At 45.9% G+C, this 18,512-nt stretch overlaps 1 protein-coding gene across 1 annotated transcript in view; it reads left to right on the forward strand.

Moving 5' to 3' along the window:
- Positions 1-15,303: 15,303 nt before the first annotated feature.
- Positions 15,304-18,512, forward strand: part of LOC309566784 (serine/threonine-protein kinase 17A-like) — a 105,023-nt gene continuing 101,814 nt past the window's right edge. Inside the window, exon 1 of the mRNA XM_082272091.1 lies at positions 15,304-15,421. Coding sequence (XP_082128217.1) covers positions 15,324-15,421 — 98 coding nt within the window. The 5' untranslated portion in view covers positions 15,304-15,323. The remainder of the gene's footprint in view (positions 15,422-18,512) is intronic.

Raw genomic sequence — 18,512 nt, forward strand, 5'->3', positions numbered from 1 at the left:
CGCCTGCATTATAATGGATAGGCAGAGGGCAGTTGAGCCTGGAAGGATCCAGGGGAGAACTGGGGCAGGGGGGCAATTGCCCCCCCCCCCCCCGGCCACTCTGATGCTCCGTAAAAAAGGCTGCATGACTTCTGCCACAGACTTTCCTAAAGGATTTCTGGTGAAGAGAAGTAAAAATTCCCCACTGCTGACCTACTAAGTACGAGATGAAGACAAGAGCAGAGCACAGACCTCCCCCCCAGCATAGATGGTGTAAACTGTGTCTGAGCAGATGCCGGTTCTATGCCCCACTGGAGACTCTCCTCCCCCAGGCAGCCCCGAACAAGCTATCCTAGCTCCCCCAACTGCCCCCCTGCTGGCCAGGTCGGGAACCCGGATTAGGCCGGTGAGTAGAGAGTACCTGGAGCAAAGCTTCAGCCTGGAATGGAGGTCAGGAGGAGGCCGGGAAGAGGGAGAGTGGGAGGGGGGCTGAGTCACTGCAACATGGGCCTCTGATTTGTACTTTCCCCCATGGCCAAAAGTTGTCCGTCAGCCCCTGGAAAGTGCCAACCCTTCCTTAAAGTCACTGGACACCCAGCATATAGCACAATGGCAGTAAAGGTGTCCAGTGCATCCCCTCCCCAGTATTCCGAGTACAAACAAATGGCCGCTGCCCCACCTATAACTGGCCTTTGCAGCAATGAGCACATGGAAGGGCAATGCATGTCAAAGAAAACCAAAGAAAATTCCCAGCTCAACTTACCGACCAGCCTGCAACCAACCAAATTAATCTGTCTAACAGTTTGCGTTAAAAACAGGGGTTTCATTTTAAATGCAAACTGTTGGACAGGTTAATTCGGTTAACGATATAACTGTGCCCAGAACATAGGTTTCCAATTCTGGCCCATTCGGTACAGCCCTGAGACCAGCCGCAGCATATTTCAGCCTATCATAGACTTTACCAGGCAGCAGGAAATTGGCTGGATGTTGCACCTGTGCCTTCTGAGCACCAGGATTGGACGCACACGGGCTAAACCTCTAATGTGCAAGGTTCCTTAAGTGTACTATTAGTGGTGATAACGTCTCTCTCTTTCAACCTGACGGCCCTCAGCCTTGCAGTGCCTTATGTAGCTTTGAATGTCTGTTGATATTTGTGAGAAACCGTGTCAGACTAGCAACTTCACATGATTTCCAGTGCGACTTTGGAGCGACTTTAATCTAACTTTACACTCAATAGACCTAAGTTGCATCAAAAGTCGCACCAAAGTCATGCAGGCACCTTTTCAAAATCGCTGGGACTTTAAATCACACTGATCTGAACAGATGCTATTGAAAAGAATGACTGCAACTTGTCCTGTCCAAAGTCACATGAATGTGTGAATGCTCCATTAGTAGGAAATCTCTTTGCTTCTTTTCCCAGGCAATATGTACATGACTATGGAGTTTTTGCCTTAGCTGACTACAATGCTTATCTTGCAACTCCAAATTGCTGGGATGTCATGACCATCACCATCTGCATTGGGTAATATAAGTAGCAGGAGATTAGATATAAAACACTGCTAATAGTCAGTCGCTTAGTACATATCACTTGGATTTCTGAGACACAGCCCATTTTTTTACAACAAAAATTTGCAGAAGAATTCTGTACCTGCTACAAAATCACTGAGGTGACGCGGTTCTGTGACTGACAGGGCTAGGGAGGCTTGGCACAGGGCATTTGGCCTAAGGGGGCAGGAAGCCTAAATCGCACCTCAGGACTTCAAAGGGTCTTCCAAAAAGGAGAATCCTTTAAAAATTCCAGCATGGGACCCAAGCTGTAAATGCTTACACCAATCTTTTTACACATTTTTCGAGATAATGTTGACAACCAATAATTGATAAAGGGGGTCCAATGCCTACATTTTCCCCCAAAGCAAATGACCTAAAAAAGAAACAAAACATGGAGACCTGGTTCACTAATTAATTCTAAAAAAAACAATGTATTCTTAATTAAAACCATACTCAATCCCAGCCTTGTGGAGACAGACTCAACCCCCCCCACTCGGAAATGATGGTTCTCTAAGATAGTGGAAACCCACCGCATGGAGGACCTGACTGCAACATTGAAAAACACAGAAGAACTCACAAGGGATCGCTGGCGGCCTTGGGTGCATTTCACATGTACGGACGCGTACTTACAGGCCATTGGTTAGGCTATGGCGGTCTGTTGGGCCTTCGCCGGGTAAGTGCTTTGGTGTCCACGTCCCGGCCCTCTTCCTTTTTTTTTTTTTTTTTTTTTTTTTCTCTCTCCCCCTTCTCCTTCAACTTGTAACTTCCGTTCTTTCCTCCATTCCTCCCCCCCCCCTCTCCCTTCCCGTGTCCCCCCTCCTCCCCCTTTGTTCTTACGTGGCTGTTTATTCGTTGCCAGTTATGTTACCTGTCATTCATTGCTGTATCTGGACCCGCCTCTCCTAGGCGATATGTAAGGTGTCCTTGGTTAGGGGTTGGCGGCACGTCTTTGCGCCTCCCCTGGCATGCAAATGCACCGAGTGCACCTTCCTTTTGCTATATTTTTGCAGATTGTTCTCATGAGGCACCTGCATAGATCTGTACACGGTCACTGCGTATTTGTCATCACCATGTTAACTTTCGTGCCTGACTGCTGCTGTATTTCACTGTTGACTTTTTCTGTTAACTGGAGTGACTTTGTTCCCGTCCTCCTACTGCCTTTTTGTACGGTGCTTTGTTCTCAATAAAGAAATTAAAAAAAAAAAACCATACTCAAGATGGGAAAAAAGCTACCCTGAGGTCTAGTTCGCACTAGTGCTGATGCGTTTTTGAGGCGATGATTATGTACCTGCAAACAATTTTGACTTCTGTGTGATTTTGATGCAATTTCATCCCTAGTAGTTAAGACACTGCTGCTGCTTTGTCTGGAAGGATATTTGAGGGTTAAAAAAACATGAAATTGCTTTCCAAATTGAATCAGAATCACATGTACATGCATTTTCTGTGTGATTCCATTGAACTCTTTGAAGTGGAAGTAAACCCTCCTATCGTTTTTAGTCAAAGAAGCTGCCATCTTGGCCTCTGTCTGATCTCCAACTGCCATGATGCTGCACATGTGATCAGTTATTACACCAGCCATTGGATGGTTTGACAGTTTGTTTGAGAGCACAATCAATGTGACAGCATTTGCGGCATGCCTGGAATGTAACTATTTTTTATTTTTTTTTTGAAACAATGAATTCATTGGGTTTACTTCTGCTTTGACACCAAGATCATGTTGGAATCGCATCATAGTAGCACAGAAACCTTTTCCAAAATGCTCCATGCTGAGTCGCATTGATGTGAATGGGTGCTATTGAAAACAATGTGATTTTTATTGTCATACAATTCTGTGAGACTCAAGTCGCATCATAAATCGCACTTGTGTGAGCCAGGCCTTACACACTGCAAAGTTTAAATGCTCAATAACTCTAGATCTAGAGCAATACTTACCGTAGTCCTTGCTCCATCCATCTGTGTTCCAAAAAACAACAATATCTCTCCTGCGCTCAAGTGGTATGCGGGAAGGTGAATCTTCTAGGCGGTTTTATGACACAAATGAAGTGGTCTTGCTGCCCCCCTCAGGACCAAGGGTATCCAAAAGGCACTACAAGAAAACAAGAGAAGGGCGCACCGACCTTGTGCATTACCACTTAAAAGTTTACTAAAATCAAAGAAGGGTAGCGTACAATATACTCACAAACGTAGCATATGAACAAGCATATAGGAAATGGGCACCGCTCGCTTCCAGGACACTTCTCTACTGCTGGATAGCGTGATGGCGTCCTCAAAACCTGATGGGGCTTACGCGTTTCGAGGGAGGACCCTCTTCCTCAGAGCCAAAATCGATACAGATCTAGAGCAATACTTACCGTAGTCCTTGCTCCATCCATCGGTGTGACGAGCCCCTGACCCTGAAACCTCTTTTCTACAGCTCCAATTGAAAGGCACATACTGACACCCTCAAGTAAAATGTAGGACCAATTGTTGGTGAGACTGGCAAAGGTCTGCCCACAACCAAAGTGAAGAGCCTGCCAGAGTGAGGACTAGGGTAAGTATTATCACTCTATCTTAACTCAGAAAAGTCCCTTCTATTACTCTCAGCCTCTTCTAAATCTCAAAATTCCTTTTTTTTTTCTTTTTATTTGAGGCCTCCTGTTGGAGGATGGCTACGCTCGTTCTCCGGGTCCCACTGTATGTAGGAATGAAGCCTTTTTCTTGCTCGCTCCAGAGGTGGCCTATGGGACATATAGCATTTATAGAGCAGTGCACTTGACCAAAATGAACATGCACTGTTAGTTCCAAACATACAGAAGTGAGAAGGAAAAGACGAGGTTTGGGAAATCACAAGGTTACAAGGAGACAGAAAAACACAGTAAGAAACAAATACGTGACAAATAGATTACAGGACTATTAAGTAGTGGGTGTGCATAGATTATTTTTGGACAATAAGGATATCATTTAATATCACTTTAACAAGCATTTAATTCCTGCAGCACAAAGGCCTGGAGAATCTCAGATTTTCGCTTTTATTAACCCATTTTTCCTGAGGTTTAATTTTTTTTTAAATTTGTGCATAAAATTCGTACACTGAACAAAATTATAAACGCAACACTTTTGTTTTTGCCCCCATTTTTCATGGGCTGAACTCAAAGAGCTATGACTTTTTCTATGTACATAAAAGGCCGATTTCTTTCCAATATTGGTCACAAATCTGTCTATATCTGTGTTAGTGATCACTTCTCCTTTGCTGAGATAACCCATCCCCCTCACAGGTGTGACATAACAAGATGCTGATTAGACAGCATGATTACTGCACTGGTGTGCCTTATGGCTCGTACACACGCAACAATTATCGGCCGACCGATCGGCCGTCTTTTGTCCAGTGTTGTTTGTTGGTTGAAATGTGCTCTAGACTTGCACTGGACTTTTGTTGGCCAACAAAAAACTACTTCAGAAGTGATGTCATGTGATGGTTTACTTTCCGTGTGTTCTTTCTTCTCTGAGCATGCTCAGTCTTGCTCATCAGATTTTTGTCTGCCGAAATCTGTACTGACTGACGGAAAATCGGCCGTTGTGGTGACGGCCAACAAAAATTTTATAGTCTGCACACCAGATTTTATTCGGCCAAAAAGTCGAAGTCGGTTGTCGAAAGAATCATACTAACAAGCCGAAAATCGGCCGATCGGGCGTTGGCCGAAAATTCACGGCCAACTATCGATGCGTGTGTACGAGGCATTAGGCTGCCCATACATGTTCAATTCTCTTGTACAATTTTCTTTTAGATTTACCAAAAACCATAAAATGAGGTCAAAACTTAACAACTTTCAATTGTATCCAATTAGGCAGGCTTTTGCACTACATAGTTTAAGGTAAATCTAAAGGAAAATTATACAAGAAAATTGAACATGTATGACCAGCCTTAGGCTGGCCACAATAAAAGGCCACTCTAAAATGTGCAGTTTTATCATACAGCACAATGCCATAGATGTTGCAGGTTTTGAGGGAGCGTGCAATTGGCATGCTGACTGCAGGAATGTCCACCAGAGTTGTTGCCCATGAATTGAATGTTCATTTCTCTACCTTAAGCCATCTCCAAAGGCGTTTCAGAGAATTTGGCAGTACATCCAACCGGCCTCACAACCGCAGACCACGTGTAACCACACCAGCCCAAGACCTCCACATCCAGCATCTTCACCACCAAGATGGTCTGAGACCAGCCACCCGGACAGCTGCTGCAACAATCAGTTTGCAAAACCAAAGAATTTCTGCACAAACTGTCTGAAACCCTCTCAGGGAAGCTCATATCTGCATGCTCGTCATCCTCATCGGGGTGTCGACCTGGCTGCAGTTGGTCACAGTTGGTCAACGTACCATGACTTGAGTGGGCGAATGCCCACATTCAATGGCGTCTGGCATTTTGGAGAGGTGTTCTCTTCACTAATGAATCCCCGTTTTCTTAGATTTTTGAGTTCAACTCATGAAAAATGGGGGCTAAAACAAGTGTTGCGTTTATAATTTTGTTCAGTATATGTTACATAGAGCAGTAGGTTATAAATTACAACCACATCACTGCTGTTCCAATATTGGAACATGAGGCATTAATGGGTTTAATCCCCAATTTAGAAGTTTCTGGAGCCTAATGTTTATAGATACAGCATTTACCACCAAAAGTGATTTGTATAGATTGGGAGGTTTTGGAAGATTCCATACTCTGGTCACCATGGTATCATTATTTTAATAGAAAACATTACCAAGAAAAAAAAAAGAAACAAAAAAAACGAATTTCAAAATCTGATTTTGCTGTCTCCATGCCTTTGAAAATGAAAAGTGAAGATAGGTACAGTGCCTTAAAAAAAGTATTCACACCCCTTGAAAATGTCCACATTTTGTCATGTTACAACCAAAAACATGAATGTATTTTATTAGGATTTTATGTGATAGACCAACACAAAGTGGCACATAAATGTGAAGTGGAAGGAAAATGATAAATGGTTTTCAAAATGTTTTACAAATACATATCTGGAAAGTTGGGCTTGCATTTGTATGCAGTCCTCTTTTGGGCTCTTTCACACGGGCGTTCCGTATGTCCGTTTTTCATCCCATCCGTTTGTGGATGAAAAACGCAAACGGATGGGATGAAAAACGGACATACAGACCGGATGACACTTGTCCGTTACAAAAAAAAAAAAAAGGATCTGATCGGGCAAAAAAAAAAAAAAGGAACGCCCGTGTGAAAGAGCCTTTACTCTGAAACCCTAAAATCTAGTGGAACAAATTGCCTTCAGAAGCCATCTAATTAGCAAATAGAGTCCACCTGTGTGTAATTTAATCTCAGTATAAATACAACTGTTCGGTGAAGCCTTCAGAGGTTTGTTAGAGAACCTTAGTGAACAAACGGCATCATGAAGGCCAAGGAACACACCAGACAGGTCAGGGATAAAGTTTTGGAGAAGTTTAAAGCAGGGTTGGGTTATGAAAAAATAGCCCACGCTTTGAACATCTCACGGGGCACGGTTCAATCCATCTTTTGAAAAATTGAGAGAGTATGGCACAACTGAAAACCTACCAAGACATGGCCGTCCACCTAAACTGACAGGGCGGGCAAGGGGAGCAATAATTAGAGAAGCAACCAAGAGGCCGATGGTAACTCTGGAGGAGCTCCAGAGATTCACAGTTCAGGTGGGCGAATCTGTCCACAGGACAACTATTAGTCATGCACTCCACAAATCTGGCTAGAAAAAAGCCATTGTTGAAAGAAAACCATAAGAAGTCCAGTTTGAAGTTTGCAAGAAGCCATGTGCAGTGGTGTATTTTGGTTTTGTGCTGCCCTAGGCAAGACTAAAATTGGGCACCCCCCCCCCCCTCCTGTGTAAATTTGCCCCACTCCTTCCTTTTTAACGGATGTGACTCCCTCTAAAACTTAAGGACTACAAGTCCCAGCATGAACCCCTGAGATCTCACAAGAGGGATGAGAGAGAGAGAGAGAGGGGTGGGTGAGAGAGAGAGAGGGGTGGGTGAGAGAGAGAGAGGGGGGATGAGAGAGAGAGAGGGGGGATGAGAGAGAGAGGGGGTGAGAGAGGGAGAAAGGGGGGTGAGAGAGAGAGGGGGGTGAGAGGGGGGGGGAGTGAGAGAGGGGGATGAGAGAGAGAGGGGTGGGTGAGGGAGGAAGAGAGGGAGGGGTGAGAGAGAGGTGGGGATGAGAGAGAGAGCGGGGGGGGGTGAGAGAGAGAGGGGGGGGATGAGAGAGAGGGGGGGATGAGAGAGAGGGGGGGGGTGAGAGAAAGAGGGGGATGAGAGAGGGGGGGGGTGAGAGAAAGAGGGGGATGAGAGAGAGGGGGGATGAGAGAGAGGGAGAGAGGGGGATGAGAGAAGGGGGTGAGAGAGATAGAGAAGGGGGGTGAGCGAGAGAGAGAGAAGGGAGGTGAGAAAGAGAAACAGGGGGATGAGAGAGGGGGGATGAGTGAGAGAGGGGAATGAGAGAGAGAGGGGGGATGAGAGGATGAGAGAGAGAGGGGGGTGAGAGAGAGAATAGGGGGGTGAGAGAGAGAGAGGAGGGGGTGAGAGAGGCGGTTCTAGCAACCAGTGGCCAATAGAGTCTCAGGTGGAGGGGGGAGGCAGCTTTTTTGCTGCCCCCCTGCAAAGTTCTGCCCTAGGCCTGGGCCTTGTTGGCCTAGGCCAAAATACAGCACTGGCCATGTGGGGGGCACAGCAAACATGTAGAAGAAATTGCTCTGGTCAGATGAGACCAAAATTGAACATTTTGGTCTAAAAGCAAAACGCTATGTGTGGCGGCAAACTAACACTGCACATTACCCTGAACACACCCTGAAACATGGTGGTAGCAGTAATCATGTTGTGGGGATGCTTTTCCTCAGCAGGGACAGTGAAGCTGGTCAGAGTTGATGGGAAGATAGATGTAACCAAATACAGGGCAATCCTAGAAGAAAACCTGTTAGAGTCTGCAAAAGACTTGAGACTGGGGCCGAGGTTCACCTTCCAGCAGGACAACGACCCTAATCATACAGCCAGAGCTACAATGGAATGGTTTAGATCAAAGCATATTCATGTGTTAAGATGGGCCAGTCAAAGTCCAGATCTAAATCCAATTGAGAATCTGTGGCAAGACTTGAAAATTGCTGTTTGCAGATGCTCTCCATCCAATCTGACAGAGCTTGAGCTGTTTTGCAAAGAAAAACGGGCAAATATGTCACTCTCTAGATGTGCAAAGCTGGTAGAGACATCCCCCAAAAAGACTTGCAGCTGTAATTGCAGAGAAAGGTGGTTCTACAAAGTATTGACTCGGGGGGGGGGGGGGGGGGCTGAATACAAATGCCCACCACACTTTATTTATCTTTAAAACATTTTGAAAACCATTTATCATTTTCCTTCCACTTCACAATTATGTGCCACTTTGTGTTGGTCTATCACATAAAATCCCAATAAAATACATTTACCTTTTTGATTGTAACATGACAAAAATGTGGAAAATTTCAAAGGGTACGAATACTTTTTCAAGGCACTGTAGTGGTAGGTTTTTATATGACGGCAAACTGGATTAAATAGAACAAATAACAGAAAAATTAATTTTACGATTTTAATAAACAGATCACAATTTTTTTTCTCTTGTGCTGCAGAGCTTGTGGCAGAATTTTTATGGCTCGTACACACAAGCCTTCAGAAACGCATGTGTGTGTGGTATATATTGATTAGACGCCATTGCTATAACACATCGCACATAGTTTACTTTTTTACTTTATTGAAGTTTTACAAAATAACACTTCCTTCAACTCTATGCATCACAGCTCGTTGCAGGCTGTGGCGTGGTGACACGTGGTGCTGTGGGTTGTGCTTTTATACAGCACCCACCACCAGATATGTATGGTGTAAACAGGGCACCTAGAAAACAATTGTATTGGGCCTGCACTGATCTGGTATCAGCCCTTATGGTGGCCATACACACTTCAAGAAAAATAATAGAATTATTTTCTGACCTATCAGCGCCACCTATTAGTGCCCTTCAGTGCCACCTATCAGTGCCCACCAGTGCCGCCTTATCTGTGCCACCTAAACAGTGAACATCAGTGTCGCCTATCAGCGCCCATCAGTGCAGCCTATTAGTGCCTATCAGGGCCCATCAGTGTCGCCTATCAGCGCCCTCGGTGCAGCCTATCTGTGCCCATCAGTGCAGTCTATTAGTGCCTATCAGGGCCCATCAGTGCCGCCTCCTCAGCGCACATCAATGAAGGAGAAAAACTATCTGTTTGCAAAATTTTATAACTATAAACATTTTTTTTTAAGATTTTCTGTCTTTTTTTTGTTTTTTCAGCAAAAAATAAAAACCCCAGCAGTGATTAAATACCACCAAAAGAAAGCTCTATTTGTTTGGAAAAAAATCATATAAATTTCATTAGGGTACAGTGTTGCAAGACCGCGCAATTGTCCTTCAAAGTGCGACAGCGCTGATAGTTGCGAATTGGCCTGGGCAGGAAGGGGGTTTAAGTGCCCAGTAGGCAAGTGTTTGAATACGATCGTAACTTCTGATTAATAGATTAGGGGTGAGCCTCTGAGATGAATTATCAATTAAGGGGTACCATCATCCATATAGAAATGCAAAAGATTGGGAATGGAGATTGTTTCCCCAAAGCATTCTCCCAGGGGGAGGGGAAAGGGAACCAAAAAGAATTTGGACTTTCTCAGTACCTTGAGCTCAAATGACATTAGAAAAAGTTCAAAAATGTATAGTTTTTAATAATACAAAGAAGTAGAAAATCAAAAATGTATAATTTTTAATAATACAAAGAAATAGAAAATCATGTAATCAACAGTTTGTTCACAGGACAAGTAATGTGTAAAAGTATAAAGCTACTGAGTCTAACAATATCCAACTAATACTTAGTGCGCTCCAAAAAGGATGTAATGAATCCACACTGGGCTCCAAACTCCAACATGTTTCGTGGTTGTATTCCGCTTCTTCAGGAGGATTATTGTAGGAACGCTTTGTAATGAAATAATAAAGCACAGGTAGTATATACAGAACAATATGTACACTTTATGCATCAATGGATAAAATACAATACAAAAAAGGAGGGGGAGGGGGATACCCGACACTGGTGCTTACCATACAAGACGCATATACTGCCTAGATCAGACATTGGCTCTGCCAAAAACCCCCCCTATGGTGGAAACGGGGGACATTGATAGGTGGATGAAAACTATAAGTCCCGGTTGACACTACCGCGACTTGTCAGGCGACTTGGCCGCCTGACAAGTCGCGGTCCATTCAGTGCTATGGGAACCGTTCTAATAGGAGCGACTCAAGTCGCTCCGACTTAGAAAATAGTTCCTGCACTACTTTTGACTGAAGTCGGAGCGACTTGCATTGACTTCCATTATGTGAAGTCCGTGCAAGTCGCGCCGAAGTCGCAGTGCACGGCGACTTCACAGGTCGCCCCCGAAGTCGTGTCGCCATAGTGTGAACCGACTCTTAAGGTATTTAGATATATATGTACATTCCATTAGTAAATATAGAGGTATGGGAAGAAAGGGGGGAGGAGAAGAAAGGGGGGAGGAGAAGAAAGGGGGGGAGGAGAAGAAAGGGAGGGAGGGGGGGGGCAAGGGGGGAGGAGAAGAGGAGAGGGAGAAATGGGGGGGGGGGAGGGAAGAATGGAGGGGAAGAGGGGGAAAAAAAGGAAGACTGGGGGAGGGGAATAGGGGAAAGAGGGAGGGAGAGGGCAAAGGGAGAGGGGGGGTTTGATTGTAAGGTATAGATCACATATCTGTTCCCACCATGTAATCTCATGGTCTGATCAATCATAATGTAATCGTATTCATGAACAAAGTATCTCAGTGCTTCTGATCAGTGATCAATAATTTTCCCCCTGGTTGATTGACTCAGATTAATCGAATCTGAAATTGAGTGTAAATCGATCGGAAGTTATGTCTTTTTGATAGTCTGGAGATTGAATAAGTTTAATCAAATCAAACACTGTTTAGGTATAAAAAAGAAGCATGTATGGCCACTAAAAATGATCAGATAATAAATCTGAAGTGTATATGGGCACCGATGGGGCTTGTTCACAGCAGCCTGCGTGATAAAACACATACAGGCCGGTGTATGGCGTGTAGTAGTGATGTCATGTTACAGTGTTTTACACTGTTTACTGGTTTTTAATTTACTGAAGCATCACAAACTGTCACTTCATTCCACTCTCTGCACTGCGTGTTGTGACATGCTTCAGTGTGTTGACATGAGGTGCGGTGAGTTGAGGTGCGGTGACACGCTGTGCGATGAATTGCTGTGTTTTGGTGTGGTGACATGTTATGTGGTGACATGCAGTATGGTGACTTGCAGTGCGGTGGGTTGCGGTGTGGTGACATGTGGATGCGGTGGGTTGTTGTTGACATGTGGTGCTGTTGGTTGTGGAGTGGTGACATGCAGTGGGGTGGGTTGGGGTGTGGTAAGATACAGTGGGGTGGGCTGTGGTGACATGCAGTGGGGTGGGCTGTGGTGACATGCAGTGGGGTGGGTTGTGGTGTGGTGACATGCAGTGGGGTAGGTTGCGGTGTGGTGACATGCGGTGCAGTGGGTTACGTTGTGGTGACATGCAGTGCAGTGGGTTACGTTGTAGTGTGGTGACTTGCTTTGCAGTGGGTTGCGGTGTTGTGACATGCAGTGTGGTGGATTGCGGTGTGGTGACATGCAGTGCAGTGGGTTACATTGTAGTGACGTGCGGTGGGTTACATTGTGGTGTGGTGACATGTGGTGCGGTGGGTTGTGGTGTGGTGACATGCAGTGCAGTGGGTTATGTTGCGGTGTGGTGACATGTGGGGCAGTGGGTTATGTTGTGATGTGGTGAAATGTGGGGTGGTTGGTTATGTTGTGGTGTGGTGACATCTGGGGCAGTGGGTTATGTTGTGGTGTGGTTAAATATGGGGCGGTGGGTTATGTTGTGGTGTGGTGACATATGGGGCGGTGGGTTATGTTGTGGTGTGGTGACATATGGGGCGGTGGGTTATGTTGTGGTGTGGTGACATATGGGGCGGTGGGTTATGTTGTGGTGTGGTGACATATGGGGCAGTGGGTTATGTTGCGGTGTGGTGACATGTGGGGAGGTGGGTTGTGGTGTGGTGACATGTGGGGCGGTGGGTTATGTTGCGGTGTGTGACATGTGGGTTGTGGTGTGGTGACATGCAGTGCGGTGGGTTATGTAGCGGTGTGGTGACATGTGGTGTGGTGGTTTACATTGTAGTGTGGTGACATGTGGTGCGGTGGGTTGTGGTGTGGTGACATGCAGTGCGGTGGGTTATGTAGCCGTGTGGTGACATGTGGTGGGTTACATTGTAGTGTGGAGACATGTGGTGCGGTGGGTTGCGGTGTGGTGACATGTGGTGCGTTGACATGTAGTGCGGTGGGTTGTGGTGTGGTGACATATGGTGCGGTGGGTTACATTGTGGTGTAGGTACGTGTAGTGTGGTGGGTTGCGGTGTGGTGACATGCGGTGGGTTACATTGTGATGTGGTGCGGTGGGTTGCGGTGTGGTGACATGTAGTGCGGTGGGTTGCGGTGTGGTGAAATGCGGTGTGGTGGGTTACATTGTGGTGTGGTGACATGCGGTGCGGTGACATGTAGTGCAGTGGGTTACATTGTGGTGTGGTGACATGTAGTGTGGTGGGTTGCGGTGTGGTGTGGTGACATGTAGTGCGGTGTGTTACATTGTGGTGACATGTGATGCAGTGTGGTGGGTTACATTGTGGTGTGGTGACATGTAGCGCGGTGGGTTGCAGTGTGGTCGGTTACATTGTGGTGTGGTGACATGTGGTGCAGTGTAGTGACATGTGGTGCGGTGCCATGTAGTGCAGTGGGTTACATTGTGGTGTGGTGACATGCGGTGGGTTACATTGTGGTGTGGTGACATATAGTGCGGTGGGTTGACGGTGTGGTGACATGCGGTGCGGTGGGTTACATAGCAGTGTGGTGACATGTAGCGTGGTGGGTTGTGGTGTGGTGATATGTGGTGTGGTGGGTTACATAGTAGTGTGGTGACATGCGGTGCGGTGGGTTACATAGTAGTGTGGTGACATGTAGTGCGATGGGTTGTGGTGTGGTGATGTGCGGTGGGTTGTGGTGTGGTGACATGTGGTGTGGTGGGTTGCGATGTGGTGACGTGCGGTGACATGTAGTGCGGTGGGTTGTGGTGTGGTGGCATGTAGTGCAGTGGGTTGTGGTGTGGTGACATGCGGTGCGGTGGGTTACATAGAAGTGTGGTGACATGCGGTGCGGTGGGTTGCGGTGTGGTGACGCGCGGTGACATGTAGTGCGGTGGGTTGTGGTGTGGTGACGTGCGGTGGGTTGTGGTGTGGTGACATGCGGTGTGGTGGGTTGTGGTGTGGTGACATGCGGTGTGGTTGGTTGCGATGTGGTGACGTGCGGTGACATGTAGTGCAGTGGGTTGTGGTGTGGTGACATGCGGTGCGGTGGGTTACATAGAAGTGTGGTGACGTGCGGTGGGTTGCGGTGTGGTGACGTGCGGTGACATGTAGTGCGGTGGGTTGTCTTGTGGTGACATGTAGTGCAGTGGGTTGTGGTGTGGTGACATGCGGTGCGGTGGGTTACATAGAAGTGTGGTGACGTGCGGTGGGTTGCGGTGCGGTGACATGTAGTGCGGTGGGTTGTGGTGTGGTGACATGCGGTGTGGTGGGTTGTGGTGTGGTGACATGTAGTGCGGTGGGTTGTGGTGTGGTGACATGTAGTGCGATGGGTTGCGCTGTGTGGTGACATGTGGTGTGGTGACATGCTGTGTGGTGACATGTAGTGCGGTGGCGGGTTGTGCTGTGGTGACATGCGGTGCGGTGGGTTACATTGTGGTGTGGTGACATGTAGTGCGGTGGGTTGCGCTGTGGTGACATGCGGTACGTTGTGGACTTGCGGTGGGTTACATTGTGGTGTGGTGACGTGGTGAGGTGGGTTGCGCTGTGGTGACATGCGGTGCGGTGGGTTACATTGTGGTATAGTGACATGTACTGAGTAGAAATCCAGCCATCCTGCAGCACATGTATGGTGAGAATTCCTCAGAGTAACATGAGACGTTAGAAGCAAAGAATATTGAGTTGCAGTTAGCAGAATGCCCTATAGGGGCAGCCATCCTGCAGCACATGTATGGTGAGAACTCCTCAGAGTAACATGAGACGTTAGAAGCAGAGAATATTGAGTTGCAGTTAGCAGAATGCCCTATAGGGGCAGCCATCCTGCAGCACATGTATGGTGAGAACTCCTCAGAGTAACATGAGACGTTAGAAGCAGAGAATATTGAGTTGCAGTTAGCAGAATGCCCTATAGGGGCAGCCATCCTGCAGCACATGTATGGTGAGAATTCCTCAGAGTAACATGAGATGTTAGCAGCAGATAATATTGAGTTGCAGTTAGCAGAATGCCCTATAGGGGCAGTGTGCTGAGCTCTCGGATTGGCTCCCCATAGTCCGGACTCAGACTACAAACAGATGTGAGATGTCTGTCTGCTCCGCTCATTACTCTCTGCACACTGAGAAGAGGCAGCTGTGGGAAAGGAAGCTGATTGAGTTGTAGGGAAGGCACAGGAAATCCCCAGGCACAGCAGCAGACATCGTACCATGAGTGAGAGTGCTGAGTCCTGCTATCACACTGTACGCTCGGCTCTGAGGACTCTCCATGGGACTCTCTGCACATGATCTCCATCCACACGGGGTCTGCTCGCTGTGATTGGTTCCTGGTGCCTTCCCATCTCTATCCTCATTGAGTGTTTGATCTGAATCTCTTATCTGTGGACTTGTATAGAGGAATGATGGATAGAAGCAGCCTGGTCACCCAGATACTGACCATCATCAGGACTGAGCCCTTCATTGACAACTACAGAGTGGTGGGCAAAGAGCTGGGAAGGTAGGTAGTCACACACTTTATATGGTCATCTTCTCACTTTCTTCCCTATTTTCATCATCAGTTTTGAATAGTTGGTCACACCTGGACCATCGCCAATGGTGGCCACACATGGAACGATTTTACAATCGTATTGTCATTTGAATTACAGTTCAGGAGAAAGGTATGATCGTCAGATCAAGGAGATACTTCCATGGACTGTACACTAAATCATATTGATCGATCTGTGCAGACCGATCACAATGGTTTTGATGAAGCCAATCAGTTTTGCGCAATGTTGATTGATGAATCAGAATGTCTTTTCCATAATTCAGAGATTTAATCTCAGTGTCTGATTCTGTGATGAGATTGGTACGTGTATGGCCACCATAACCACCAGGCATGTTTAATAGATCTGCTCTCAGGAGGACAGATAACTCAGATCCGGCCTTTTCTTAACACGTTTCTTCCAGATGTTGCTCGGCATTTCTTGAGCAGTGGCCCTCACCCCTACCAGAGATGTTAGGGGCAGAATTTTCCCCTGACTTACAGGGTAAGGGCTCACTTTTACATTGACCACCAAAGTAAAGGGCATGTTAAAGACTATCAATGCAAGGGGGACACTATAATGACTACCAAAGTAAGAAGGGCACTTTAATAACCTCCAATGTAAGGGGCACTGTAATGATCACCAAACTAGAGGTGCGCTATAATTATTATTATTTTATTATTATACAGGATTTATATAGCGCCAACAGTTTGCCCAGCTTTTACCAAAAAGAAGGCAGACATTACAGTTCCAATACAATTTGGTAGAAGAGGAATCGGAGGGCCCTGCTCGTTAGAGCTTACAGTAACCTCCAATGCAAGGGGACACTGTAATGACCACCAAAGCAAGGAGATCTTATAATGACTGCAAATGCAAGCGGCTCCCCACGTTTTAATATTCTATTCAATGCAAGGGGGTACTATGATGACCACCGAGGCAAGAGGTACCATAATGGCCACCAGGCAAGCAGATATTTTAATGACTGCCAATGCAAGGGGGTACTATAATGACCACTGAAGGAAAGGGTTACTATAATGACCACCAAGGCAAGAGTTACTATAATGATCACCAAAGCAAGGAGATCTTATAATGAATGCAAATGCAAGGGGATCCCCGCATTTTAATATTCTACTCAATGCAAGTGGGTACTATGATGACTGCCGAGGCAAGAGGTACCATAATGGCCACCAGGCAAGGAGATATTTTAATGACTGCCAATGCAAGGGGTTACTATAATGACCACTGAAGGAAAGGGTTACTATGATGACCACCAAGGCAAGGGGTACTATAATAAACACCAAAGCAAGGAGATACTATAATGACTGCCAATGCAAGGGGGTACTAAAATGACCACTGAAGCAAAGGGTTACTATAATGACCACCAAGGCAAGGGGTACTATAATGAGCACCAAAGCAAGGAGATCTTATAATGACTGCCAATGCAAGGGGGTACTATAATGACCACTGAAGGAAAGGGTTATTATAATGACCACCTGGGCAAGGAGATATTAGAATGACGGCCAATGCTAGGGGGTACTATAATGACCACTGAAGCAAATGTTTACTATAATGACCACCAAGACAAGAGGTACTATAATGATCACCAAAGCAAGGAGATCTTATAATGACTGCAAATTTAAGGGGATCCCCGCATTTTAATATTCTATTCAATGCAAGTGGGTACTATGATGACCACCGAGGCAAGGGGTACCATAATGGCCACCAGGCAAGGAGATATTTTAATGACTGCCAATGCAAGGGGGTACTATAATGACCACTGAAGCAAAGGGTTACTATAATGACCACCAAGGCAAGGGGTACTATAATGATCACCAAAGCAAGGAGATATTATAATGACTGCCAATGCAAGGGGGTACTATAATGACCACTAAAGGAAAGGGTTACTATAATGACCACCTGGGCAAGGAGATATTAGAATGACGGCCAATGCAAGGGGGTACTATAATGACTACCAAAGCAAATGGTTACTATAATGACCACCAAGGCAAGGGGTACTATAATGAGCACCAAAGCAAGGAGATATTATAATGACTGCCAATGCAAGGGGGTACTATAATGACCACTAAAGGAAAGGGTTACTATAATGACCACCTGGGCAAGGAGATATTGGAATGACGGCCAATGCAAGGGGGTACTATAATGACTACCAAAGCAAATGGTTACTATAATGACCACCAAGGCTAGAAGTACTATAATGACCACCGAGGGGAAGGGCTACTATAATGACCACCAAGGCAAAGGGGTACTATAATGACCACCAAGTCAAGGGTTACTATAATGACCCCTGAGGCAAGGGGTACTATATTGACTGGCAACATAAGGGGTTATTCTACTGACCTCCGATGTAGAAGGACATTTTTCCACTGACCTCCAATGTAAATAGTCATTTATTCACTCAATATTAGTGTAATAGGGGGTATTCTTCATCTGAGCTCGGTGTAAAAGGGCCGTTTGTCAACCAACATGAAAAGTTAGGCTAGAGATCACATCTTCCTTGCTAATATTTTACATCGCATCTTCAGGAGATCATAGTTTGCTTCATTATTGATATTATTAAGGGCTCATTCACACCAGCATGCATGCATTATGTTTTATAAAAAAACTCCATCTGACTTTTTGTCTATGTGCTGGGACTGCACTGGGCAATGCTGCCCAACAGGGGCCAACAGGGCTGGTATGAACAAAACCCAAATAGAAAAATATCACAATATGAGCATGCATAGATGACAAAAGACTTGACTACCTTTTACCTGGGACAATGTTAATATCTGGGACTGTATGTGTGAACAGACCACTGCTCAGCAATGCAGCCATGATCGGGGACTACTCTGTCCTTCCACACAAGTTCTCTAGAAGTGTGAAGATATTTGGTGACGGTGTAGTTCCCAGCTGTCCCTGATGTCCATATGTCTATATGTGAGTGATGATGTTAGAAGGGATTAGAGAACGTGACACTATTTGTGGTGGCTTTTCACTTGGTTAATGCACATTGTTTACTGCTGCTTGATAGATGATGGCCATTCTTCTCTATGATTTTTGATCCAC

This window comes from Pelophylax lessonae, assembly GCF_965119305.1.
Source record: "Pelophylax lessonae genome assembly, chromosome: 11".
NCBI lineage: Eukaryota > Metazoa > Chordata > Amphibia > Anura > Ranidae > Pelophylax > Pelophylax lessonae.